Source organism: Temnothorax curvispinosus, unplaced genomic scaffold, assembly GCF_003070985.1.
Source record: "Temnothorax curvispinosus isolate PA1 unplaced genomic scaffold, ASM307098v1 QBEX01012990.1, whole genome shotgun sequence".
NCBI classification, from domain to species: Eukaryota; Metazoa; Arthropoda; class Insecta; order Hymenoptera; family Formicidae; genus Temnothorax; species Temnothorax curvispinosus.
Window position 1 is genome coordinate 1,072,453 of NW_020222770.1, and position 26,665 is coordinate 1,099,117.

Consider the following 26,665-nt stretch of genomic DNA (forward strand, 5'->3'; position numbering starts at 1 on the left):
AACATTGTCTTGAAATTATACGTCAGCTATTCTCTGCTCGGGCCCTAAAGAGAACCCATTCACCTGATTCACCCTTGTTTACAACACGTGCATCGCCATGGCGATCGACGAGCGGCGCTTAAATAAATGCATCTGCACGTCAATGCACGTAAGTTTGTCGACCAGCTCGGTATACCCCGTTTACATATTTTCCCGTAGGCAAATATATCAAACGGACATGGCAGCGAAGAATTTACGCGAGAAAAAGCGTGATTTCAATCAGAACCTGATCGAGCCGTCTCGCTCGTTCGAACAGTTGTGCAACATGATGAACAAATTGGAAAAAGATAGCAATATTGAAATCGCGGAATGCAATCGAATGGATTTACTGGCCGTCGATGTAAAATACGATGTCGATCTCGAGCCAGCAATGCGCAAGTACTCGGGACAAGTAAGAAATAAAAAGTTCAACTTTAAGTTTATCTTTGAGAATAAAGTCTGATTTATTCAGGGATTATATCGATATTCATAAGCGCGATAACTTCGCTCCGTTATTAAAAATCAAATTGTAATTGAGCGCAGATCGAACCGGAGAAAGATGTTGCCACAGACAAATGTGGGTCAATTGCAACAACTTACGATGATATAATGTCCTTCTTAGGGACGCTAGAAAATGGTACTAAGATTTAATGAACTAGCATCGTTAAAATTATACTTAAAAAATTTAGGGTTTCACTTATTTTATTTGTTAAAAAAAAATTTGTGTAATGTTACAATCTTTATTGCAGAAGATACGCCGGAGAGTGACGTAGCTGCCAATAATGCAACAATTGTAATCTCGTCCTGCCAAAATCCTAGTAGGTGGGGACTTCCTCTAATATCTCGTAAGCGAAGTGTATCGCGCGTGAAAGAAGAAAACGGATAAAAATTATGTAAAACGTTTCTCCTCCCGCAGGTACGAAGTGCAGAACCTCAGCTGTCAACGGGACGATTTAGAGACCGCGATATTACAAATCGAGGAGAAAAACGCGACGATAGAGTGTTTGAAAAATCAATTAAAGTCCGAGCGCAAGGCGGCGTGCGATAAAATGACGTCGCAGAAACGCCATCACGTTGTCAGGACGAAGGAGTTGGAGAACAAGTACCGGACGATCGTGAAACGCCATCAGAAGTTTATCGAACAACTGCTCGCCGAGAAGGCGGATCTCACGGAGAAATGCGACTCCCTGGCGCGACAAATTAAAGAGATGGAACAGAAGATCCAGCGAGACTTGAAAGTAATTAGCGAGAGACACGCCGTCGAGTTGCAACGCGCGAAGGAGAACATGGCAGCGTCCGAGAAGATCCGGCGTGAACGATGGCTGGAGATGAAAACATCAAAAATCAAGGTAATCGTTAATTTATGTCGATTATTATTAGAAAATATAATTCAAGAGCGCACTTCTCGAGTCTCAAATTACAAATTCAATTCTGGAAAATAATATCTTTAGGCAGGGGGGATGAGCAAAGAGATCTGACAGGTAACTGACATTACAGACAAAATGTTATATATAGTATAATGAAGTTACACGGCGCAATAAATAATTAAATACTACACGGAGATTATTGATATCGTAGGAAATGACAATAAAAGGGCTGGAGCCAGAATTGCACAATATGATGGAGCAACATCAACAGGAGATACAGGAGTTAAGACGCACGCATATAAAGGAGTTACAAGATACGGAATTGCGCGCGATGCGTAGGTCGAATCAGCAGCTGGAGCAATTGCGAATCGAGTTGACAGACAGCCATGAGAAAATGTTGGCCAAGGAGAAAGATATATTGGCGGCTAGGTATCGTAAATCCTGCACAACGTGTATCAATCTTAATATAATTTTAATTAATAAATTAATCCGAATAAGACATTTACTTCGCCAAAAAATTAATAACAATTAATTGTTAATAAATTAATTTTAATTAAGTCTATATAAATCATAAGTGATATTGATTAGGTACAAAGAAAACCTGGAAGAGCAAGAAGCGCATTTTCAGACGCAACAAAAGACATTCGTGGAGCATTTCGAAAGAGAGAAATCGATGCTCGTTGCAGAGCAAAAGAAACGCGACCGGAAAACAAGCGTGATGATACAACAAACGGAATTACATTTTCAGGTCGGTTTTAAAAATATTCTTCACTGTTGACAAGAAACAATCATTTAACAATAATTTATATAATTACTTAACTTTTTTCTGCAGAAAGAAACGGAAAGATTAAAAGAGCAACACGAAATTGCTAAGAGGAATTGCGAGGAATCCTTGAGAAAAGAATGGCTCGCGTGGGCGGATAATTATAAAAAAGAACAAAGCGTGACTTTCACAAAAGCGGAGACTGCAATTCGTAACAATTGTCAAAAGGAGAGAGACAAGCAGATAGAGCTCGCTATAGTTAGACTGGAAAAAGAATCTCGTGAAATGCAAGCTAAACTGCAGCAAAGTTTCGATAATAAATTGGAGTAAGTTTATAACGTATCTTCCCAATTAAGCATAGAAGTATTAAGAAAATTGTCACAATTCAATTGTCGAAATCATTTTCAGACTAATGAAAGAAGATTACGATGCAAAATTGCAAGCCGCAATTAAAAGCGAGGGTATTTATAAAAATAAATTACTATTATTGGAAGAAAGATTCAAATGTACAGAAATTCAGTTTGGAAAAACAGAAAACAAATTAAAAGAATGCATATCCAATCTCAATAATATGAATGAGGTAAATTTTATGAAAATAACCAATTGATTACGTATCATTACTATGATTAATTTGCAATTTGTCGATTTATAGACGATTGTAAGGTTGACTACAGAGAGAGACGATGCAAAAAAGATAGCAAGGAAGGAAATTGAGACGGAAAAAAGAGAGTTGGAAGATAAAATCGCATCGCTTTATCAAGAAATAACACAGAATAACGTTAACAGAGATCAACTTATGGCACAATTGCATAGCAGGTAAAGATTAATGTCTGATAACGCATAAAAGATTAATGCATAAATCGATATCATAAATTATTGTAATACATCGCAACAAATATTGTAGACTCAATGAATATGACGCTTTGTTTTAGAATAAAATTTATAGTCACTCAAAAGGTTTTAATTATAAAGAATCTCAATAAAAAACTTGGTGACGCTAATTCAAGATGCGAACACTTGGAAAAATTACTGGACCAACAAAGAAAGGAATATATTTTGAAAACTTTGTAAATAATTTATGATTGCATGTATATATATGTATGTGTATATGTAAGGATAAATTAATTTTTACTATAGAAATATTTTTTCCATTTTTAAAACACGAATTATTTGCCATGAATTATATATGTTACGAAATATGACGTTATATACGAAATAAATCATATCGATAATTCGTATCTTTAATATTTTGCTTAATTTATATGGATATTTTATATGGGAAAAGGATTATTTCCGTTCATACGAGTATACAAAATAAAAAATGTATAATTTGAGATTTTTTTTATATCGTATATTATATACCCATTCAAGAAAGCTTAAATGATAGGTATAAAATATAAATCTCGAGATTGTGTTTTATACACAATTTCACATATAAAACCAAATGTATTTATAATGTTGCAAAGATTTACCACAGTTCTTCATTATTTATGTTACATTTGCATGTTTTCTCATCATCAATCAAATATAATAGCGATTTAAATATATATATTATATGTACGTATATAATATATCCATTATATTCAATTAAAATGCAATAATCTTTTTACAAACCTGATATCATTAATCTCATTAAGTTTATTTGTGCTGCCAAGAAACGACAAGAAAAACATCACACTTTTTTCACAATTTGCACAACATCCTCGTCACAAAGAAGATGGTCCTTCCCTACTTTCTGAGGTTGGTGTTTTACCGATGAGCCCCATACTAACGCGCTGCAACATGACCGATTTGCTAATATCCAGCAACGAGCAAATAACAATCATTTTTCAAAAATTATAAAAAATAAAATACGAAAAACTTACTATTTAAATTCTTTCGCAATCGATCTGTGAAGCTTGTTACAGAAATCTTCAACAGTTCGCCTTTCGGTATTTAATACTACGGGTGCGTTATAGTCTGGGAGTTGTCCCTTCGGTTTCGTGTAACTGTTACAAAAAATGAAAATTATATGTCGTTTTAATAGAATTTTATAAATTAGTTTATACAACAATTTAAATTGTAAACTTACATTCTAACAAGTTGTAGGTAGTCCCACATCTTCTCCAGCAGATCGTCGAAGTTCCATTTGTGATGGGCTGAGATCGGCACGCAGTGTGGAATTTTATAAATAACATCTAGTTCTTCTATGCTTATTTGATCTACGAGAGAGCATTCTTATTTATCGATGTTTCTTATTATAATACACTTATGAACTTATGATGTTTATTATCACACAATTACCTATTTTATTCAAGAGGTAAATGCAAGGGACATAAACGCGATTCCCTTCTATAACGTCAATCAAGTCGTCTGAAGTGGCGTCGTACCTTAGCGTGATGTCCGCGTTGCTAATTTTATATTCTGACAAGATCATTTTTACCGTATCGAAATCCAGTTCAGTTTGCGGGCACTGAAACAATCGTAATAATTTTTAATTTCAATATTTGACGCTGTATCAAGTATCAACACTAATCGGTTACTCGGGAACGCACGATTTCACGTGAGAACGGTCGACTCTTTAGTCGACGGATTGTAGGTTCGATTTCAACTCTCATCCCATGTAAGGGAAAGGTACCAATACCCGAACACTTAAGCATAGGAAATGTACCAATACCTGAACACGTATCTGTGTCTGGATACCTTTAAAAAAATATAAATTTATGAAAATAAACGTTTGGATATTATAACTGAAGTTTCAAACTACAAGAAAAAATACTTTCATCTTTGATTTTAATTCGCGTTATACTTATAAATAATAAAGGTGTTCGGATATAGGTACATGTTCGGGTATTGGTACCTTTCCCTTATACCTCATTTTACAAAAAGGTCAATTCGGGTACAATAAATTACTTCAATTATCAATCGGTTATTCTCGATCATTTTCTTACCATTGTTTGTAAATTGATACCACCCTTGTCCTTCTTCTTAAAAGTTATATTTGGTGGCTGTTTGTTCAGTCGCAGACCAAAACCTTCCAATTCGTGCTCGATCAGCCGCTTGTGCCCGAGCGGTTTGAGCACGTCCAGGACGATGAAGATCAAACTGCATGTTCGTGCCACAGCAATGACTTGTCGTCCGCGTCCCTTGCCGTCTTTTGCGCCTTCTATAATACCTGGAAGATCTAACAGCTGCAAGATGCATTCTGTTACAATCTTACTCGATTTTACTGCCACATACAGTTAATTTCAATTTAAACTGAGAAATATTCAAGACAAAAAATACTGATACAAAAGGTCGATCACCAGATGCACAAAATATATAACAAACCGTATCCATTGGGGAAATGGATTTACCTGTATTTTTGCACCTTTATACTTTATGCAACCAGGGACAGTTGTGAGGGTTGTGAACTCGTATTCGGCTACTTCGGAGTACACACCGGCAAGTGTGGACAGCAGGGTGGACTTTCCCACGGAAGGGAAACCTGAAAATTTAATTATCAGGTAAAATCGTGCGTAGAATGAAACATAAGAATGTCGTGTATAACATAATCAATAAGGATTTTATCATATTTTAAAAAGTCTCACACACACATGCTACAAACAGATCAAGGAACATCGAGACTGTTATCTGTCAACATATTGTCTGTCATTATTTGTCGATATAATTGAGAGGGACGCACCGACGAAGCCGATACGAGCGTCACCGGTCTTGGCGACCTCGAAACCTTGCTCGCCACCCCCGCCGCCGCCCTTCGGGGTGATCAGCTCGCGTCTAAGCTTGGCTAGTTTCGCCTTCAGCAGACCCAGATGCCCGGAGGTCGCCTTGTTCTTCTGGGTGCGGGCCATCTGGAAGAGGAGACGCACGGTGTTGCGATAATGCCGCGAAAAATATATTCGTGAATCGCGTATACGCGGCATAACACGGAGCGGTGATTACCTCGGCCTCGATCGAGGCGATTTTTTCCAAGATCGTGCTCATTTTGGGATCTGTTCAAAATGATGTCGAACGAATTGCCCGGCCGAGGCCTCCTGTCACATTATTAGAATTGCAACAAAGTGCAACGTAACCGGGCACGCTACACGTGCGCGAATATATATGTTAATTCCGCCATGACAGTCCACGGATCGTGCATTGTTGTTTAGAACTCTAGATGAGAAACCGAACAGCTCAAACACGCAAATCCAGTTTAGTCCAGCAACAATGGTCGCGTTCGGCAGCAAGCCGCTGAGTCGCAGTCGAATGTGATTGGCTCTTACTTTTAGAACCAACCAATCAGCGCAGAGCGTTGATAAGGCGAACTCAACATTTGTGTCTGCTGAACGCGGCCATTGGGCGCGTTCAGCTGCTGAGTAGCAGTCGAACGTGATTGGCTCTTACTTTTAGAACCAACCAATCAGCGCAGAGTGTTGATAAGACGATTCTTTTCACTTTTCACGCTTCCGTCCTAGGGGAAAAGATCGATTTCCTGTAGGATTGGGAAATGCGATAATTCAGTAGTTGCCTATCCTGCGTTTTTATACTACAGATGTGCATGGAAGTTTGTTTGAAAACTTGTTGAAATGAAATCGAGGGACGTTTCGGGAGTGGTTTTCGAAATTTCTATTAAATATTACGATAGACTTTTCAGAATATTTTTCGTGCCCGTTAGCGCGTGATCTGTTGGACATGGAGGACGTAGAACATTTTATAAAGGTTATGCAGCAGAAAAGGCTCGCTAAACAACGCGAATTGGACCGTCTTGACACGGAGACCAACGAGTACGAGAAGTTGCTGAAGGAATTGCAAGACTTGAGAAGTGAGTTCTGCCTAATTGGAATTAATTGTTCCATTCTCAGTCGAGAATCGTCGCAATTAAATGCGTAAATGTCCCCATTGTTCACAGAGGACAGGGAACAATGCAAGGAGAACATTGCAAAACATTTCAGTACGATTACGTCGCACAAGCATTCTATACAAAAAATGGTAAACACTACGAATGACGTCTCAGGCTTGCCTGTGCCACACGATTTTGCAGAGTATGTATCACAGTATATGAATCTTCTATTTTCTTTCTTGAGACTATGAGACATTGACGTGTTGTTTCAGAAACGTGGCGACAATGTTCACCGATGCGATTCAATTATTGAATAACGTAGGAGATCTTCACAAAGCTCTCACTAACGATAAGGAGGATAACGTGGATCCTTTAAAGTTGATTCAAGCTGTGGTAAGAAATATGGGAAGTTATTCAAGCATTGGAGATATAAAATGGAGAATCCTTAAGCAAGTATATCTATACTTTGTAATCTGTCTTTTAGACAACGTGCACAGAAGCTGTAGGAAGCAAATTATATCAAACAAGATGCAGTATTGCTCAGCTGGAAACCTTGAAAGAAAATGTAGTAACGCTCCAAGAATATATCTTGGATAATAACGATAATATTGAAGGTAATATTTGATTTTGACTTTTCAATACTTTTAATAGTAGTGCGTTTGCTGTTTATTGAACATTGAAATGATAATATAAAGCATTAAATAATAACAAGAGGAAGAAATATATCTATTTGAAATATAACAATTATAACAATAGGATATATAGTGACTGAAGGTTATTATTTACAGATGAGAGTACAAGTTTAACTGTTGGTGATTCAACGGATAGCGTCAATGGTGATTCAACTGTTACGTAATAAATATGTGAATGTTTATTGTCTGTTATTTGAAATATATAAAATACTAAACAGTGTTCATGCAAAAAGTATATAATATGCATTTGCTTGTTGTGTAGCAAAACTTCATGGCAGTCATGTATATTGAATATTATCTAATTGATCGTCCAGGTTCAACTTCAACATTACTAATTGAGGATCAACGACTTCCTGAAAAACAATTGTGTATAAATATATAAAACAATTGTGTAAAAATATATATATATATATATATGTAAAATATTAATGTATAGAATAATTCAAAATAATGAAGTTTATTATTATTATATGTTTCATATTTATTTTCCTCTTACTGTAAAATGAGTAGTAACTTGAAACTCGCGTTGCTGATTAGATAATGTTCGCTTGTCTATGTAGTTGTACGGGGTATTTGTACTTCTTTTCAATTTATCCAAAGCCAATTTTTCACTAAAAAAAATTCAAAATTCAAGCATATTAATTTTTTCCACTATTAAAACGGCTTCAATTGTATCATGTTACCTTGCCAAATTGATATTTTCAAATTTGCCATAAGGATTGAATTTAGCTTTATCGATGTGATGAACGTCTCTCAGTGCTTTAATGGCTTCTTCATTTTTCGCAAATGCTATCTAGATAATTAATTATATTAATTACCGTCTGTTTAAATCACATGTACATTTGATAATCATTACCTGTGTAAAACTCTCGAGATCTTGGGCGCGTGCTAAGAGCCGGTATTCCCTTTCCTCTAAGGCCTGCTGTTGCACTTCGAGATATTTAATTTTTTCTTGCCATTTCAGTCGTTCCTGATTCGCGAGTATAGTGGCATCTTGTGCTGCTTTTATTGCAGCTGCCGACTGTAAAACAATATTTTTTATTTATTTATTTCTCTAATATATATTTACTTCATAGAGATTTATCCATTTAATTTACCTCTATCTTCGTAATATTATCCGAATTACTTTTTATTGTCCTTAAAACTTCATATTGCTTCTTTTTAGCCGCGATCACTTCTTTCTCCTTTGTTAAAGCCTTCAGTTGTTTCTCTTGTTCGTTAAACCAAGATTCTTTCATAGCCTTATAATATATCGTAGATAATACACATTCAGATACATCATAATACATATTCATACAGATATCAATTATCAATACTAGATAATTACCTGTAAATGATTACGCTCCCATTGTACTTTTTCTTCAAACAATTCTTTTTCGTGTGACAAAGATTGCTCCCTTTTTTGTAGTGTTTCCAATGCCTGATTGAGCATAGCGCTCTTTTTCTCTAACTCGAACATTAATTGCGTAACGTGCGAATCCAATCTGTCTGCTACTTTCATTATTTTCTCATGTTCTTGTTCCAGTAATTTCTGTTGCTTCTTCACTTCCATATTTTGTACTGTAATAATATTGTACAAAAGTGAATAAAACTACAAATTATTTAAAATTATTTACCTAACAGCATCTTGAACATACTTTGCACATCTTCCTCTTGATTTTTTAAATAATATTCTCTTAACTTTATACTTTGGTCGTCCCTTTGATCAGTCTTTTCTTGCACATTTTTAATATTCTCTACAATAAAATCAGCTTTTTGTAACAAGTTTGGCAGGTCAGTCTTGTGGGTCGCTATGGTTGTCATAGCTAAATTCTCCACCTCTCTCATTTTTAATATACTTTCTATCGTATCGAAATGCTCTTTCTGCAACAGTCTTATATTTTGAGAGTGGCGTTCATAAATTTCTTCTATAACTTGCCCGTGTTCCTTCTAAATAAAATTAATTAATTAAAACTAATATTAATTGTAACAGTATAACCATTGACAATTTTAAAATACTGAACCATCTTATACCTTTAAATTCTGCAATTCTTCCTTGTAAAATGTCTCGATTTGTACTTTTTCATTTTTCAGCTTTTCAATCTTTGCCTCATAATCTGCCTCTAAACACTCAAGTTCTTGCTGCATTCTCTTTTCCAATGTATCCGTTCTTTCTTGTAAGAATCCTATTTGTCGCCTTAGGAACAAAATTGTATGAATAATTTTTGGGAAAAAATCGTCGATATTTTAATTTGATAAAAATCCTACTTACTTATATGATTCATCTAGAATCGTTATCTCATTTTCATACTTTTCATTTAAGCTATGTAACGTCACTGACAGATGAGACTTCTCTAATTCTAATTTACGAATTGCACTTTCATAGCCCATGTTCTTGGAAATTAAGCTACTATGCACATTTTCCGAATTTGTATTTACATTAGTAATTGGAACAGCCATTGTGTTGGACTACATCAGAAGATTGAATATAAATTTCGATTGCAATACCATAATGATATATAATTCCTTTTTAAAAACGACTTCAAGGCTTACTTTAGAATAATTTTCTTCAACTTCCTGTTTCTCGTATTCATTGATCTCTTTTTGACTTCCTGATGATTTTGATGATCTTTCTTTTTCGTGTGGCAGTGATTCAGCTACCATTGTATTATCCTCTTGTGGTACGTTTGCCACCTGCAATGAATAATTAAAAAAAAAAATAAAACCATTTTTATATTACATATCAGTATTGCTGCTTACCCCTCGAATAATTTTATCAGAGCTGGATCTTCTGTGCTTGCTGATGAACAATTCTTCGGTAGGCGTTACTCTATCCTGAATATCATCGCTTTTATCTTCCAGGTTTTTTTTAGGTTCCAACCAATCTGGTAAATAGTCTTTAGTTTCCAATTTCTGTCTGCTAAGATCTGCAGATGCTGTACGTCTCTCTGTCGTCTTTGAAATTAGAACAAAATTATTAAGCATGAATACCAAGCAAAATAAAATATTATCAGACCGTGTTAAATATACAAGCCTATTTTGAATTTATATTCACATTTTGCTCAGCTTGATTTGACGTTGCGCCCAAGGAGAACAATCCTAGAGGATCGTTGATTATCTCTGAGGTTCTTTTGCCTCTGCGGGGTTCTCTCGTTCCAAAAGCCGTTGGCGCATACGTCGAATGCTGCGATTGTGTCTTAGAAACCTCGGCTGTGGGCTGTGTCACTTCCAGTTCCAGCTGTACAGACTTCTTACTAATTGACTCTTTCAACTGCGACGTATCTCCAAACAAATCTTGCATCAACGATAACTTTTTTGCTTTGTCATCCGATGCTTTTGGCCTCTCAATTCCCGTGGTGTTTGACGCAGACGTCGAGCCCATTTCCTTTCCGTCCGGCTTTGAGCTCGACAACGACTCGTTGGAAATTCTTTTATTAAACAAGTCATCTATTATACTTCGCTTATCTTTTACCGCTACTGGATTCTTTTGGCTCGAGGGCAAATCTTCCTTATCAGCTAGCAAACTAGCTAGTGGATCGTCCTCATCTATAAGCAAGAAATAATGAAATAATCTAAATACATAAGAATACGAGAAAGCTATGAAAACTCTGTTAAACGTTTCTTCAAATGTGCGGCTTGGACGTCACTTATAAAATACGTATTAATGTGCTTTAATTAAACCTGCAAACGTAATTCTCTTTTTGCCGTTTTCAGCGGTTGGATTTCTCCTAAATGCATTACTGAACAGCTTGTCGTCCAAGCTGTCCATATCCTCCACCATATCTACCATTTTCGTCGCATTCGCGCGACACAATTTCGGTCGGTCGTAAAATACGGTGAAATATATTACAATTGATTACAATTCAGCTTGTGCCACTCGCAGGGCCATGCCAATTATTATTCTAGCCGCATAACAATAGCAATCGACTTAATAATAAAGATGTGTCACATATCAAGGGTCTGTTTTCTATTGTTGAACTGGCTGCACTAGTTCAGAGTTTATCTTTTTCACTCATTGGAAGGCAAAAGATAAACTCTGAACTGGCGCAGTCAGTTCAGCAATAGGACCCACTGTAGCGGCTTCGGGAAGTGCATTGTGAAAGAGATAACACAGCTATGCACTATGCACACATTTATCTAACATAGACTGCTGGCTATTTTAATCTCGCTAAGTGACAAATCAATTATCGACCGAAAGCATTTCAATGTGTCTCCATAGATTTCTCCTCCGCTCCTCCCTCTGCCGCGCCCTAATTATATTCAAGAAAATAATGAGATCCTAGGAGGCTTTTCTAAGTCAGCCGTCGAGAGAATACATTCATTATTATTTTTTCTTTCGAGAAAGCACCTTCTCGTTGTCCAGTATGACGATTTGTCACCTGGTCGCCGCAGATTGGTATTTGGTCGTATGAAGTTCATACACACGTATGTAACATATGTAATTGTACGTGCGCCGTATGGAGCCGGCTTAGGGCGAGCCTAAAGAACATAAAGGCCGAAGTCTAACCGGAGTCCGACGCCAGCGCGCCACGTGACCGCGCACCAAGTCGATTCACCGAACCTTTTCCCGTGGCCCGTGACTGCCAGTCCGTGCCTCCTGAGTGTGGTGAATGAACGATAAGCGCGGGGACGATCGTGGACAGTTTCGCGTCGCACGATTCCTCGTGGTTCCTCGGCCGCGGGTCTTGAGTCCTGACAGAGCGCGTGAAAAAGAGTGAGAAAGAGAGAGAGGATGGTGCCGAGACGGCTGTGAGTCGGCGAGATAATTGGGGCCCAGGAAGCGAAACGGAACGAGCAAAAGGAATGCGCGTCGTGATGCTGCCGACTCCACTGGTGCTGATCGCACGGTACTCCACGTTGTCGTCGTTGCTATCATCATCGTCGTCGTCGTCGTCGTCGTGAGCGGTGACAGTATATCGCGAGCCAATACCGCGATGCAATCCATCTACTGGACTGGACGATTGCTGTCGCGCGCGCTCTGGAACGGCATCGCGAGCTATAGCACCGCGTGCGGCGGCGAGCAGCAGCCGAGCGCGGCCGTCGCGAGCACCAGGCGCCGCGAGACCTCGCTCGTCTCCGCCGTGTGCGGTTTCCCCAAGGACTTTGCCCGGAGCCGGATACGCAGGGGCCAGTTCGGCGACGACGCTTGGTTCACTGCCAGATTCAGGACGGCCGAAGTCATAGGTGGGCGACTCCCGGCGACTCCCGCGGGGAGTACGCCTCGCGATCGCCTCGCGCGTGCTGGGGCTTTGCTCTTTCCTAGCCGCCCCATTTCAAGATTCTTGTCCCTTTCTTGTTCCGGAATCCCTGTCCAAAAGCCTGAAACAGAGTCGGCCCCAGCTAGCATAGCAAAAAGTTCTAAAAGGCATCACAAAGACGTCTAAAAGACGACATAATTTTTCGGACGTCCTTTAGACGTCTTTCAGAAGCTTCTATCAGCTGGGACTGAAGAGATCTGCTTCCTTTAACTAATTTCTATATTTTCTTATAATTTTTTTTATCTCGATTATGCCCGTTTCAGTTTTATATCGTACGGTTGAAAAAAATTTACTTTTTTTTCTCTAAAATGACAACAAGCAACGGTTTACTGGTGGACAATGTGGAATGTTTAAATCACCGAACAAACAATTTAAATTCCAAGTAAATTCTTAGCAGGAAAAGATCTGCTATTCTTAATTTTACGCTTGCTACACTTAAAAGAAATAAAGTGTATGCATTTGGAGCAAACAAAGGAAGAGAATTTTGGAAAAAAATGAGGAAAAGATTGTAAAAAGGAAAAAATGGGAAAACCGCGGTCAAAAAGAATAGAACTCCAAATTCACCGTAAAACTATCTTTCAGAAGATGTATCGTCTTCTCATCGCGTGTGGTGTTTGACTGAACTTTCTGCTGCGCTTTCTACACTCTCCTACAGTTTTTGTCCTCCTTTTTTTCCATCCCAAAGCTTGAGCTTTTAAAGGCTTTACTTCAAATGCAGCAAGTGTGACTGAAGATTTAAGAACTTTAAGAGATTTTAAATTATTAATTCTTTTTATACATTTTATATGTATTAATTTTTTGCCTTCTTTCCTTTAACTTATGAACATTGTGTATACTATATAGCTTTATTTTAAATATAAAAGTTTAATCACACAGCTTTAAATACGGACACAATAACTAAGAGAAATAAATAATATTACACAATTTTTACTCCAGGTTAACTATCTGAAGTAATGTTGAACGTTCATACATTTAACAAGCATAAAATACCTATTTAATTAATTATGTCTGTAATCTAAGTGCATAAATTATTATTGTACCTTATTGGCATACATTGTTCACTTAAATTATTCACAAAATAATTTAAAGATAATAATTTTATGTTATAGATAATTGTTAATATGTAGATTCTCTACTTTTAAATTAATTGTAATTAATTGTAATTCGAATATTTATTTTTCAAGACAAACCTTGAATTTTTTAAGTACATATTTGAGAATGTAAACTTGACTGGCAGTTATTTAGACAATTGCCTTATACAGGTACTAATTACCTTTTAATGTTTCAGGTGTGGCTGATGGTGTGGGGGGATGGCGACATTATGGAATCGATCCAGGAGAGTTTTCTAATTTCCTAATGAGGACGTGTGAGAGGCTAGTCTCCATGGGCAGATTCACACCTACAGAACCAGCTGGCTTATTAGCACGTAGTTACTATGAATTGTTAGAAAATAAACAACCAATATTAGGTGAGTGTTGTCCCTTTAATCGTGGGTAAAAAAAAATTAGAGATAAATCAAAATTATTTGGAAATGTTGTGTCTCAAGATTTTTTCTGATATTAATTAAATTTCTTTGGTGTACAGGTAGCAGCACCGCGTGTGTGATAGTTCTTAATAAAGAGACGAGCTGCATTTACGCAGCCAATATAGGAGATAGCGGCTTCGTAGTTGTACGACGGGGAGAGGTGGTACATCGGTCTTCGGAGCAACAACATTACTTCAATACTCCCTTCCAATTGTCGCTGCCACCTCCGGGACATTCTGATCTAGTACTTCGTGACAGGTAGATTATTTTTTATGCAGCGATTTATCTATTCTGCTTATCTCTGTGTATTTCTGTAACTGCACATATTAATATTTATATCACGATACCACAATCCTCATGAAAATTAATTATGAATAATTACGTTCTTTTTTCCTATTCAGTCCAGAATCCGCTGACACTTCGAGTTTCGGGGTTGAGGACGGCGATGTAATCCTTCTGGCAACCGACGGGGTATTCGACAATGTGCCTGACCAGTTGCTAGTCACCGAGATGCGTAAGATTGAGGGCGAGAGAGACCCCACGAAAATACAATGCGTCGCTAACACGATAGCGTGGATGGCGCGTCGTTTGGCGTTTGATGGCGCCTTTATGTCTCCGTTTGCTCAAAATGCCCGAGAGAATGGGATCGATGCAATAGGTATGTAAAAGAAAGACACTACTAATTATTTACGCTGTATTTCAAGCAGCAACGGTTTCTGGATATAAAAAAAATCGCTTTATATAAAAATATCTCAATTACATCATATTAGAAATTTATCTTATGATTACTTATGTAAAAAAAAAAGATAAGTAATCATAAGATAAATTCCTAATATGATGCAATTTTTTATTTCTTTTCTTTTATAGAAAAAATTAAATGTTAATTGAAAATGTTCCTTTATTGATTTTGCTTGAATTAAAAGAACAAAAAGTTTAAATTAAGGAGATTTGACGAAAGAACGTGCAAAAGTAGATTTTGAACTTTCCAGGTGGTAAACCAGATGATATCACGGTGCTTTTAGCAACAGTGGCGATATGATAAAACAATAAGGAACAAGTGTACAATAGAGCCCTGATGATCATTGTATTATAGTCCATGTCATTGCGTATATGTATTTAGTTATACATCATATTAATCCTATTACGCTAATCATTTATTATTTAAATCGAAATAAATGGTTTTGTAAAATCACTTCTTATTCTACTCATTATTATTCAATTCTTTACAGCTCTTGATAATTATTAACGTACTCTTTGGCGATTGCGGATGTGCTTGTTGATTCACCCTTTCAGCATCTACGTGCCATATTTCGCACGTCCACTTTTGGTAAATTTGTCACTTTCTTTAAGTGTATGCATTTACATCTAAAAGTAAAAAAATATTTAAAGACCGAAGAAATCAAGATTAACAAGAAAATATGGTTTCTATACACTTAATGAGATACTGAAAGAGTTAATACAAACGCCTCCTAACAGGAACCAATCAAAGATGTTATCGTCGTTAACTGTATCAAAATGACAATGTTAGGAAACGACCAGAAATTTCAAGATTAATGATGTAAAAACCCACTTAAAAATCGCAACATCCACATTAGAATTATAAATTTAATATATTAAGTATTAATCGAGCTACAAGAATGCAAGGAATATCGTGCAAAGAAGAAGCATCCTATGATCCTGGAAGCCAAAGATATAAGAGAAGATAAATATGTGCAAATCTAAAAAATTAAAATGCTATAGATACAAATCTGTGGTATTCAAAAAGATTTATAAAAATTTTAAAGGACTCAAAACCCAAGGATCTAAAATCACGATTAAAACAACAATTAATTATTCCTCGTAATCACGTGGGAGTTCAAATTTCTTGTCTAAATCAGTACACTGTAAAATAAATTTGCACAACATTTAGAGGTATGTTAAAAAATTCACATCTGTTTAGCTTAGGATATCATTGTACAAAGCGCTTATGAGAATCACAGAAAAATTTACATTCAAGCTGGTTATTAATCATACTTGACTAAAAGTGATGTCTCTTTTTCAAACGAAAAAAAAATAAAAATCTAAAGATGCTAAAACTCAACGTTTGCTTTTAAAAATCCGAATTATTATTAAAAAATTTAAGAAATAAAACTCAAAATTTTGCTTCAATGATAATTAACTAATAGATTAACCTTAAAAAAAAAAACAGTACCCTTCTATCGTCTTCACGATAAAAAAAGTAACGGTTATTAATTATGATTAATGCAAGTCTCCGTTATATTCATATAGTACACAATATACACATATGAACAAAGTGTGGGAAGTGTATGTATATATATATTATTTCTTTAGTTTATATTTAACGATTTGTACTTTGTAGATGTTGCCTAGATTACACTTCGCTACGATAATAAATATAAATAAATGCTTTAGTACACTTTAAAATAGTCTCCCTTGCACAATGGCATTCTCTCTCTCTCTCTCTCTCTCTCATCGATATTTGCAAGAACAATGAGCACGGTTAGTGTATCACAAAATTACCACCGATCGCAAATATCTTACAAAAGTGACATTCTCGATACATTAAATTTAATTAATTTGCGAGTGAAAAATTACAACCCCCGTGCTGAACCGGAAGTTCACCACAAACGGGTTTAACCCTCGGAATGCCAATTCAGTTACACTCGCGTGCATAAAAATGCTATTTCTATCGAATCGGATGATTCTGAAGTCCGCAGATATAAATCTGCGAAAATTTTAATAATCTTATTACTAAAACTTTTTACTCGCTACAATATATTTAGGATGAAATAAGCTATTATATACGACAGTAGAATCGCGTATATAAACAGCTTACACTAATATTACCTAATACCAACTAAAATTACTAATTTTTTTACAATTTTAAACTCATTTCAAACTTGTTGGAAAATCATTGTGTGTTTGAAAAACAAAATATACATTCGCAATGCCTTGTACTTTAAATAAAGCAATTTAATCCATATTTTCTGATAGTGCTAGAAGCGCAACGCTTGGCTTCCAGTTATTATCAATAGAAACCGGATTCTGTACGCAAAAATGAGCATAAAAAAAACACATAAATGTGCAAGTGGAATTTAAGGAAATCAATAACAGGATTTCTGATGTTAAGCGCGTAGTTTTTTCGTTTATATGCAGAGTGTATAAGTACTCGCGCGTGCTTTCTCTTGTCTACAAATTCTTTGAAAAGTTCAAAGTTGGCTTTTTCTTGACGACAATTTGATTATTATTACAGGCTAATCATCAATCGCCTTTGATATCATCTTTAATTAGATGGTCCGAATTTTCGCTTAAAAAAATAAGCTTTAGACATTTTGGAAGATCTTTAATAAAACAGAATCGATCGGTCTCTTATACACTCTGTACATTATACTTTACGTGTCTCATTATACATCTTTGCATACAAATCCGGGCACTAAATTGTGGATTATTCTAAAGGGACAATGGACACGCGCGTTTCCGCAATGTCCTTGGGCAATTTGACATAAGAAACAGCATTAGGAAGAGAATGCTGAATTTTTCGATTATTGCACGTTGGCTTCCTGTCCCCAATTAAAGCCGCCCGGCCGATCTTCCGGCGGTGGCGTATAATCTGGATCCTCAGGATGTGCGTCAAACAAAGTCTTACTGAGAAAAAGAGAAGAATATTATATATTATCTCTTTCATCGATAATCTAGCGTTTGCTCATCATCACCCAATTTTAAGACACTCCTCCACAAGTGAACTATTGAAATAATTCAATTGATTTTAAATAACAATAATTTCCATCTTAATTTCAGTTTTAAATAAAAAAGATAAGTAAGAGTTATATACGTACAGTATTTGCGGGGTTTTCAGAATTCGGAAACCGCCTCTTAACCGGGGAAATACATCCTCCGCAAAATAGTAAATATGCCCTACAGCCATTCCTACAAGATCGACCCATATCGTATTGCCAAGCAGTACAGAGAAGCCTAACAGCACCCACGGTAAATACGGAGCCTGAAAAAATCAAAGTCATCAGTAATCATCGCGTGATTCGTCACGTGACGATTGTCACATGATACAAGCCACAATAATGATGCAGCAGTTGATTCCAACATAAGGTATGTTCTTTTTACCTAAACTTTTGCACCGTTAATTTTTTTCTCTTTTTTTCCAACATAGAGAGAAAAAAAAAAGATAAACGGTGCAAGAAATCTAGCTAAAAAGAATAGACTGTAAATTGCAATAGTAATAAAACAAAGATAATATTAAAGTCGTGTGTTCATCTCTTTAAATTGGTCCTACTTGGAAGTTCAAAAGTCCGAAGAAGTTCATCCTAACAAAAGGATTTCGTCGTGACCACACGTACACCAGCATTATCGTGAATGCATGCCCCAGGAACAGCAAATTGACGAAGAATGCAAAACTCTATGAATAAGTTAAGAAATAATGACAAAAATGTTCTCAATAAGAACAATATTATACCCTTTGAATATAGCAACGTTAATAATTAATTCTAATTATTTATTATTATAATTATAAACATTATTATTCAGAGCTGTTAATTATAATTGTTATTAATTTAATTATCAATAGAATATTAACGTTACAATTGATAATAGAACATTGCCATAATTATAACTGTTATTAAAATTATAACAATTGACATTTTGTCAAGGATACGATCATGCATATTCCGCCGAAGATGAACATCATCACAAAATCAGCTGTTCTCCTGCGGAAAGACCCTTCCTCCAACATGCGGCAATATCGATATGTGAAGATCATATTGAATAATAGGTTGAACCCAACATTTCCGAAGAACAGGAATGTTGTTATCAATCGCCATATCTGAAATAATTCAACGCTATACTGTAAAGAAGCTTACAGTTGTATTGTGAGTTGTCGCGACACTTGATAGATGACGAAAAAAAGTGCAAGTCTACATGTATAAATGTTCTTTCAATGACGGTAATGACTTTTGAACCATCTTATATAACAAAGTACTTTGCATAGATATTTGCATATTTGAACTTCCGTACCTGGTACTGCTCCACAATGAGAATAGGATTGAAATACAGTTGAAACGGGGATACCAAGTCTAATTGCTGAAACATTTAAATTAATTACATCATCGGCAAACAAATATATATCTTGTACGCTCAATCGAGTCAGTTATTAATTTAATTAAAATTATTCCCCATTATCATTAGGCTTCTTTCTGTGTAATATCACTTTTATACAATTACTAAGGAAGCAACGGAACAATATGAACCAAGTCATCGACTGTGCTCAAGCGTGAGACTTAAATGATCTTATAAATACAATAAACTTGGGCTACGGTCCACTTGACGGTATACAAATGCATCGAAGCATTCCTCTTCTCTTTTCTTTCAATGAAGAAAGAAGGAGAAGAAAATTGCTCCAAAGTATTTGTAGCGTCAAGTGGAGCGCAGCCTTAAATGCTCGTGAGAGGTGAGAAAGACTCGAAAATCCGAGGAATTTGAGGATAAGGGAAAAAGATAAGATCCGACGATAAGACCCGCGCGTCCAGAGACCGACGGCGACGACGCGGTCGAGAGGGTGCGGAAGGGGTGGGAAAGGGAGTAAGAGGGTGGAAAAAAAAACAAGATCGGTAAGATAGCTACCACGGCGAGGGTCGTGATGACACAGGCTGTCGTGTAAGCCCGCGTCACCACGGGCATCTGCATGTACTCGTGCCATAACGCTTCGTAGGCCATTGGCATCGATTGTCGGCGATCTCACGCCCGTGTTCCTGCTTCCTTCGCACCGAGACCTCGCAGCTGCACACACGCCGCTCCCCAGTCCTGCCCGCTTCACCATCGCATGTCGCACCCCGATGCGCGGCAAACTGTTACCTGCACATCGTGAACCGCGACGCGATATTCTGCCGTGTCGTGTCCGTCCGCAGTCCTCCGCACTCCGCACCGCGATATCGCCCTCGTAGTGCCTCGTACATACACGTAACACGTGAAACTGTCGGCGAACGCGCGCGCCTGGGGGAATCGTACCGTCACGTCCGTCGTCCGTCACTACCGTCGCCCCGTCCAATCCCCGCCGCCGAGCTGTGACTTTTTCGCCGCCAGGTTGCCGAACTGGCGCCCATCGATCACGCCGCGCGAAACGGCGAACTTCACCACGCCGTCGCGCGGATTGTTTATCCCACGTAAACGTCGGCTCTCGGACGCGGAGAATCGACCGAGGTCGACGACGGCAACTCCAGCGAGTGAACGCACGTAAACCGGAGCCGGTCAATCTCGCCACGCTACGATCGAAAACAATCGGAGTAATTGAAAATGGTTCTCACGAAGGAGTACCGCATTTCCATGCCGCTCACCACGGAAGAGGTAACCTTCGCGCGTTACGCTCGATCGCTTATTTAATTATTTATTCGATGGACGAGGGTATTTGTCCGTTCGTCTGACGATATTCGTTGCCCCGTCTGCCGATTTTTTCTTGAGAGGCGATTTTTCGTAAGAATTACTTTGCGGTAATCGATCAATTCGCTTTTGTATAGTACCGCATCGGCCAGCTATACATGATCGCCAGACACAGTCATGAACAGTCCGATAACGACGAGGGAGTGGAAGTGGTGGAAAACGCCGTCTGCGAGGATCCTGTTCACGGGAAGGGCCAATATACTGAAAAGAGAATCCATTTGTCCAGGTAAGTCTTGTATTCTTAAATATACTTAACGCCTGAAGTGCATACAGTATCAAGCTGTAGTCCATTTGATGCTACAAATGCTTTGAAGCGTTTTTCTTCTCCTTCTTTCTTCCCTGAAAGAAAGGAGAAGAGAAATGCTTCGAAGCATTTGCAGTATGTTAAGTGGACCACAGCCTATAATAGGTGTTATAGTATTTTATAATGGCTTGATCTCCTAAAACAAACATTGCACGTCTTGTTTTCCTTGCAGTAAACTACCTTACTGGATCCAGTCCATCCTACCGCGAATATTTTATGTGACGGAAAAAGCGTGGAACTATTATCCTTTTACTATCACAGGTATATTCTATTTTATTTGTATAGCGTAATCGTAATTGGTCTTTTATTAATTTCATACTTTTGGAAATTGGAAGTAGTCTGGGAAGTAGTCTGACTTAGCACTGATAAATATGATAATCTTGAAATATTGTATTTTTTTTTTCATCAAAGAGAATCAAAACCCTTTTGTTGTATTATATTTTTGTTTTCTTGCATGTTTGTTCGTTCCTGGTGACTGCAGAATACACTGTGAGTAACATTTAGCACGAGTATTACCATAAAATTTTCTGTTATTCCTGAATTTCTCTTTTTTCAGTGTTCATTTATACCAAAGTTCCACATAGCGATAAACACACGGTATGAGGACAACAATGGCTCCACAGAAAATGTAAATAGCTTATTATTATATACATCACGCTCGCTTCACTGCACGTTTCGTTATCGTATACTTTTTTATGTAATAATGAAAAATGTAATTAATATAATAATGATGACGATGATTTTATTATTATTGATTTGTAGTGCTTAGGACTGTCGCCCATTGAATTAATTCACCGAGAGATAGATTTTGTGGATATTGCATATGATGAAATCTCTGCGAAACATTACAAAGAGGAGGAAGTATGTTTACAACATTCACTTACGTTTAATTTTTAACGTTAGATTTTCGCTTAATTGAAATACCTTAATCGTAACAGGACCCAAAGTACTTCCAATCGAAAAGAACGGGCCGTGGTCCTCTGGTTGAAGGTTGGAGGGACACAACGCAACCCATAATGTGCTCGTACAAATTGGTTCACGCCTCGTTCGAAGTCTGGGGCATGCAAACGCGAGTGGAAGATTTTATTCATAGAGTAAGCTTGTCTAATTAACCATTCGCCTGTGTTTTACATCTCAATAATATTTTTTTTCGACAATTACATAAATAGCATCGTGATTGTTCAGAAAGCATTTAACGAGCGATACAAAATAATTCGATTTCTTGTATAGAGATTATATACAATATTCAAAGAACTAAAGACTTTAGCCAATAAAAGCACATTTATTTATTATAAACGTTGGTTGACTCCATTATCTATGGTTTCAGTGTATAAGAGATATTCTACTGCTGGGTCACAGACAGGCTTTCGCTTGGATCGACGAGTGGTATGACATGACTCTGGAAGATGTACGGCAATATGAACAAAAGATGCAAGCCGAAACAAACGAAAAGGTCAGGCTAAAAAATCAACTTGATGAGAATTTGAAACAGACAACCGCTACACCGTCCTCGTCTATGCCAACCACGCCGAAATCACCAACACAACGATCGTGGTTTTCTTGGTCGTAGCCACAATTAGTCGTAGCAACAATCGATTCCAGGTTCTGTGGCAGCAGTTGTTTGTCTCATTGATTAACATTATGCGAAAGAAATGAATGGCATTCTCTATTGCTCGTGCCCGTCTTTCACCTGTCTCAGAGAATGCGCAAATCGGTCATGACATATTCTTTAAATGAATTTTACATTAGTAGCTTAATTGGTGGTTTTATTGAAGTAAAAACTTGTGCAATTCTCCTGAAAATGTAAAAAAAAAGTAATTTTAGAAAATGTAAGTAAAGCTAATAACAATTTGTTATCATTAATCTAGTTTTAAGTAGTCAGTTTTTTTGTGAAAGAAAAACCTGGAGGAGAATAAAAAGATTATCAACGTTCTGAACTCTTAATTTTATGTAAGAGTAATATCATTATTGTTTTTACCAAAGGAATATGTCTCTAATTGATTGCTGCATTTTTTGGAATGTCCTGTATACATATACATAGGTGTAGCTCCATACACTTTCCATATGTAGGCTTGCCGTGAAACGATTTTTACGTACTTTCGTATTATAGAAAAAGTTGAAAATATCGTACTCTATGTGCGATTACACAGTTAAATTTTAGGAATGCCTAAAAAACGCTGGTCTAAGCTGTTCCACAAAATGACGTACAGTTAAATTTTGAAATTTAAATCATGAAGCACACTCTGGTCACACCTTGTATATGTGAATAAGTTTCACTTATATTTTGCTCGCGCATTAGTAATAAATTATTTTTATCGTATAAAATTCTATAATGTAATTTATTTACAATGTATGAAATTTTTATTTGCATTTCGATGTATAGAGGCACTGGTAAATATATGAAAATATATGTGTTTGCAAATAATTCCTTACTTGTTTAAATAAATATATCTTCATTATTACAGTTTATCAGGTACAATTTATTAATTTTAATTAGATTGATAATCATTACTATTTACTGGCAGTACACGTAGACGTAATATTTTAATTAAGATACAATTCAGTCAATTTACATAGACAAAATTGCAACGATATAAATACAGTAATTTTCATCTAAAAATAATTTGCACATTTGTTTGATTATCAAATTTTTAATTAGGATTAGCAATTGCCGGATGTAACCTGCCAACGACTGGGCGTTGTAACGGTGTAATAAGAACACGTGCCATCTCGCCAACATGACCTATCAGCAAAATTTTATTGAATCGTTAGCAAACGTTAGCACACGCTTTACCGAATCATTGATACTGCTACCAAAGTTCACTAATAAGAAACAGATTAAAATAATAATGAATATGAATAATAAAATAATAATGGATATATTTATGTACTAACAAAATAAAAATATCAATTAATAATATCTTACAAATATTACAATGATCTCTAAGTCGCACGATAGGATACAATAACGAAAACTCTTGCCATCTCGTTAATTCTTCAGATTCCTCTGGTAAGGTCGAGGCTGTCTAAAAAACGAATAATGGATGATAGTGTGCAGTTATGTTAGTTCACAAAAAACTACTTTAAAACTAAAACAATTACACTAAAGTAAGCATGATTCAAAGTTAAGCTAAGAAAATATTAATTTTTAATTGGGTTTTTAGTTGCTTTTCCAATAAAGAGATTTCTTACATCGGTGTAACTCGTTGTGGAATTTATGGTTTCTGTAGGAATGCTATGTTGTTCATCGCGACGGAGTTGCGCGGCGGCTTCCGTAATTAATTCGCTGAATCTGGCTGCCACTTGTTTCCATCTTATCAAGTCACCAGGCTGCAAAGTAAGGCCAGAATAAATTGGATTTAAATGCGTAACTTTTTTCATTTTGAATGAAGAAGAAAATATTGAAGGATTAATATGTGTAAGCAAAATTCTCAATATTAAAAAGGGTAATTCTATGAATTGTATAAGAAACATTTTTTCTACAAAATAAGTTGATTTAAAATGTCTTTTAGTATTGAGCAATTACAAATCATATATTATTACGGATAAATTAAAAAACACTGGTAAAAGCGCAACAGGTAATGGAGATCCACGCAATTCGGAACATTCGGATGGAGGTCCTGAGAGAGTTAAATGCCTTAAAAGATCCAAGACATGGGTCAGGAGCTCGCCATGTCGACCTCCGACATCCTGTCTAATAAGTCCTAAAGCATCTTGCGCGATAACTTGATCTTCCACGCCTGGATTGTCAGCTGCTCATACATCATCCGATAAATGAGATATTTATTTTAAACTATATACTTATATTCATAGAATATATTACAAAATTCTCAAAATATATATGATATTAAAAATTGAAAAAATAGTGGAAATCTATTATTAATAATTAAACATATAGAAAGATTAGCTGTTATTAAAAATTTGTTCGCCATAAAAATTTTAATTTTAGATTTGACGTTATGATATCGTAAATTATCGTACGATATCGTACGATTCACCAGAACGAATTGCTGACATTTCGCTGACGTTGAATTTATAAACGTTTCATTCTACGCTGCGTTTTCATTTTAAACGCTAAGTAAATTACAATTATAAGGAATATTCATTGCTATTCTTTTACACAATTTAATTGCAATTACAACATTTTTTTGTTATATTTACCAAGGATCAATTCTTGTACATGCTGCGGCATAATCGGTTTTTTTAAGTGGCTGAGAAAAATTTGTAAAGCCGCCGCGCATTCCAGAGCTGCATTATTCGAATCTTCAAAATGCGGTTTATGGCCTTTCTTCAAAGAATTCAGGATATGCCGTCGGACGTCACAACGTCCTGCTCGTCGAAATAGTCCTTCCACTCTAGCATCTTTTACGCAGAATTATAATGATTGTTGAATTATCACATTTTGTTAGAACATTACGATACATAAATTTGTGATGCCTGAAATAAACTTACGCTCTTTCAAAAAATGTATAAGTACTTTCACTACGTCTAAAGACTTCTGCGATATTATGTCGTCACCTGCATCTTGCCTGAAGATTAAGAAAATGTGGAAGTGAATATTAAGAAATTAAACAAACAAGCAATTCGCTTAAAAATTAACGGATGTATATAGGAAGTGACTGATGTAATGCGGAAAACATTTTTCTTCAGCATCACGTGTCCTTGCTGCATCCTTCGTATACGAGTTTATAAAGACTCGTCGTGATTCCCGTATTCGAATTTTTCAAGTATGTCGAGACAAATTTCTCGTCGCTATTTGTTTTATTTGTCCGTGAGCGCGATCCTAACTTGCGGATCGTCTCGAAGGATTCCTAGAGGAGCATCCTGTCCCTCGTGTAGTCTAGACTATCCAGAAGCCTTGACCGCCCAGCTACCATGGTAAGAATATAGAAACAGCTGACAAATCTAAAGGCTTGAATTTCCAATCTCAGAATCAAGCACGATAGAAACTTAAACCAAACCAGAATGTCTCTAATTAAAAAAATTTAAGAAGTCTGGAATTTTAGAGAATTTAGAGAGATTTAATCACAGAATATAAAAAATTAAAAGTTATGACTTTTAAATTTGAAGAATGTTATTATAAATTTAATGAGCGAAAAAATTGCAACAATGTTTCAGGAATTCTCGTCAAGAATCAAATCTGAGAGATTTTTCCATCAATCCGCTTCGAAATTCCCCTTATTCTCGCTTGGTGCGAGAAGGAATTTCTCAGAATAAAGCACGCGACTACAACATTCCATTGAGTCAAAATCTGATGTTCTTCGGAAACGACAGAAGATTTCCTCGACAGGAGGAATTGCCTACGAGCAAACATTTCCTTTTCAAAAACTATCTTAATAATTCTCCGAAATCCTTAGATACACAAGAAATATTTTCTCAGGACAAACCTGCGAGAGAATATCCTCTTGTCGTTCCATCAAGGCAAGTTTTCGATAGATCGGAAAATTTATTCTTTAGAAATCCTGGCAATAAATATTCAGAATCCTTGTCAGAGGATTATGAAGGAACGAAAGACTA

General features: G+C 36.5%; 7 protein-coding genes across 10 annotated transcripts in view; 4 read left to right on the plus strand and 3 right to left on the minus strand.

Moving 5' to 3' along the window:
- LOC112463019 (centrosomal protein of 131 kDa-like) overlaps positions 1-3,239 on the plus strand; it is a 63,909-nt gene extending 60,670 nt beyond the window's left edge. The window contains exons 1-10 of one of the 2 annotated variants that reach the window (XM_025029172.1): positions 39-430; positions 562-655; positions 768-840; positions 935-1,367; positions 1,597-1,814; positions 1,974-2,133; positions 2,218-2,474; positions 2,557-2,728; positions 2,801-2,964; positions 3,081-3,239. In XM_025029172.1, the coding sequence (XP_024884940.1) occupies positions 98-430; positions 562-655; positions 768-840; positions 935-1,367; positions 1,597-1,814; positions 1,974-2,133; positions 2,218-2,474; positions 2,557-2,728; positions 2,801-2,964; positions 3,081-3,219 (2,043 nt within the window). In that variant the 5' untranslated portion in view covers positions 39-97 and the 3' untranslated portion in view covers positions 3,220-3,239. Of the gene's footprint in view, positions 1-38; positions 431-561; positions 656-767; positions 841-934; positions 1,368-1,596; positions 1,815-1,973; positions 2,134-2,217; positions 2,475-2,556; positions 2,729-2,800; positions 2,965-3,080 lie in introns of those variants that run through there. The other variant, XM_025029173.1, reaches the window with a different exon arrangement.
- A 338-nt stretch (positions 3,240-3,577) lies between these two features.
- Positions 3,578-6,246, minus strand: LOC112463021 (GTP-binding protein 128up). The gene is made up of 8 exons (XM_025029177.1): positions 6,070-6,246; positions 5,813-5,978; positions 5,484-5,614; positions 5,079-5,318; positions 4,432-4,600; positions 4,220-4,349; positions 4,014-4,136; positions 3,578-3,923 (listed from the first exon to the last, which is right to left on the minus strand). Exons 1-8 carry the CDS (start codon positions 6,109-6,111, stop codon positions 3,821-3,823), a joined length of 1,104 nt encoding a protein of 367 aa, XP_024884945.1. The 5' UTR covers positions 6,112-6,246; the 3' UTR covers positions 3,578-3,820.
- Positions 6,247-6,648: 402 nt separating this feature from the next.
- Positions 6,649-8,063, plus strand: LOC112463047. 2 transcript variants are annotated; one of them, XM_025029210.1, is made up of 6 exons: positions 6,649-6,928; positions 7,016-7,148; positions 7,219-7,339; positions 7,431-7,560; positions 7,735-7,782; positions 7,901-8,063. In XM_025029210.1, the coding sequence occupies exons 1-6, from the start codon at positions 6,799-6,801 to the stop codon at positions 7,927-7,929; spliced, it is 591 nt and encodes a 196-aa protein (XP_024884978.1). In that variant the 5' UTR covers positions 6,649-6,798; the 3' UTR covers positions 7,930-8,063. The 2 variants fall into 2 exon arrangements, with proteins under 2 accessions (XP_024884978.1, XP_024884979.1); XM_025029211.1 differs by having other exon boundaries at positions 7,735-7,809; positions 7,901-7,988.
- LOC112463046 (golgin subfamily A member 4-like) lies at positions 7,795-11,925 on the minus strand. 2 transcript variants are annotated; one of them, XM_025029209.1, is made up of 13 exons: positions 11,690-11,925; positions 10,673-11,163; positions 10,378-10,572; positions 10,171-10,311; positions 9,890-10,086; positions 9,652-9,814; positions 9,276-9,567; positions 8,966-9,198; positions 8,736-8,879; positions 8,495-8,659; positions 8,322-8,431; positions 8,135-8,249; positions 7,795-7,991 (listed from the first exon to the last, which is right to left on the minus strand). In XM_025029209.1, the coding sequence occupies exons 2-13, from the start codon at positions 10,997-10,999 to the stop codon at positions 7,917-7,919; spliced, it is 2,157 nt and encodes a 718-aa protein (XP_024884977.1). In that variant the 5' UTR covers positions 11,000-11,163; positions 11,690-11,925; the 3' UTR covers positions 7,795-7,916. The 2 variants fall into 2 exon arrangements, with proteins under 2 accessions (XP_024884977.1, XP_024884975.1); XM_025029207.1 differs by lacking the exon at positions 11,690-11,925 and adding an exon at positions 11,299-11,671.
- A 271-nt stretch (positions 11,926-12,196) lies between these two features.
- On the plus strand, positions 12,197-15,592 carry LOC112463048 (protein phosphatase PTC7 homolog). Its single transcript, XM_025029212.1, has 5 exons — positions 12,197-12,801; positions 14,164-14,343; positions 14,460-14,658; positions 14,802-15,058; positions 15,390-15,592. The coding sequence occupies exons 1-5, from the start codon at positions 12,552-12,554 to the stop codon at positions 15,437-15,439; spliced, it is 936 nt and encodes a 311-aa protein (XP_024884980.1). The 5' UTR covers positions 12,197-12,551; the 3' UTR covers positions 15,440-15,592.
- Positions 15,593-16,698: 1,106 nt separating this feature from the next.
- Positions 16,699-20,130, minus strand: LOC112463049 (derlin-2). The gene is made up of 6 exons (XM_025029213.1): positions 20,032-20,130; positions 19,426-19,491; positions 19,067-19,234; positions 18,689-18,811; positions 18,237-18,400; positions 16,699-18,045 (listed from the first exon to the last, which is right to left on the minus strand). Exons 1-6 carry the CDS (start codon positions 20,128-20,130, stop codon positions 17,943-17,945), a joined length of 723 nt encoding a protein of 240 aa, XP_024884981.1. The 3' UTR covers positions 16,699-17,942.
- Positions 20,131-20,559: 429 nt separating this feature from the next.
- LOC112463050 overlaps positions 20,560-26,665 on the plus strand; it is a 7,801-nt gene continuing 1,695 nt past the window's right edge. Inside the window, 9 exon segments of the mRNA XM_025029214.1 lie at positions 20,560-20,751; positions 20,922-21,070; positions 21,321-21,409; positions 21,630-21,637; positions 21,705-21,776; positions 21,911-22,009; positions 22,087-22,242; positions 22,476-22,714; positions 26,606-26,665. The exon segment at positions 26,606-26,665 is cut by the window's right edge and continues 17 nt beyond it. Of these exon segments, the coding sequence (XP_024884982.1) occupies positions 20,701-20,751; positions 20,922-21,070; positions 21,321-21,409; positions 21,630-21,637; positions 21,705-21,776; positions 21,911-22,009; positions 22,087-22,242; positions 22,476-22,714; positions 26,606-26,665 (923 nt within the window). The 5' untranslated portion in view covers positions 20,560-20,700.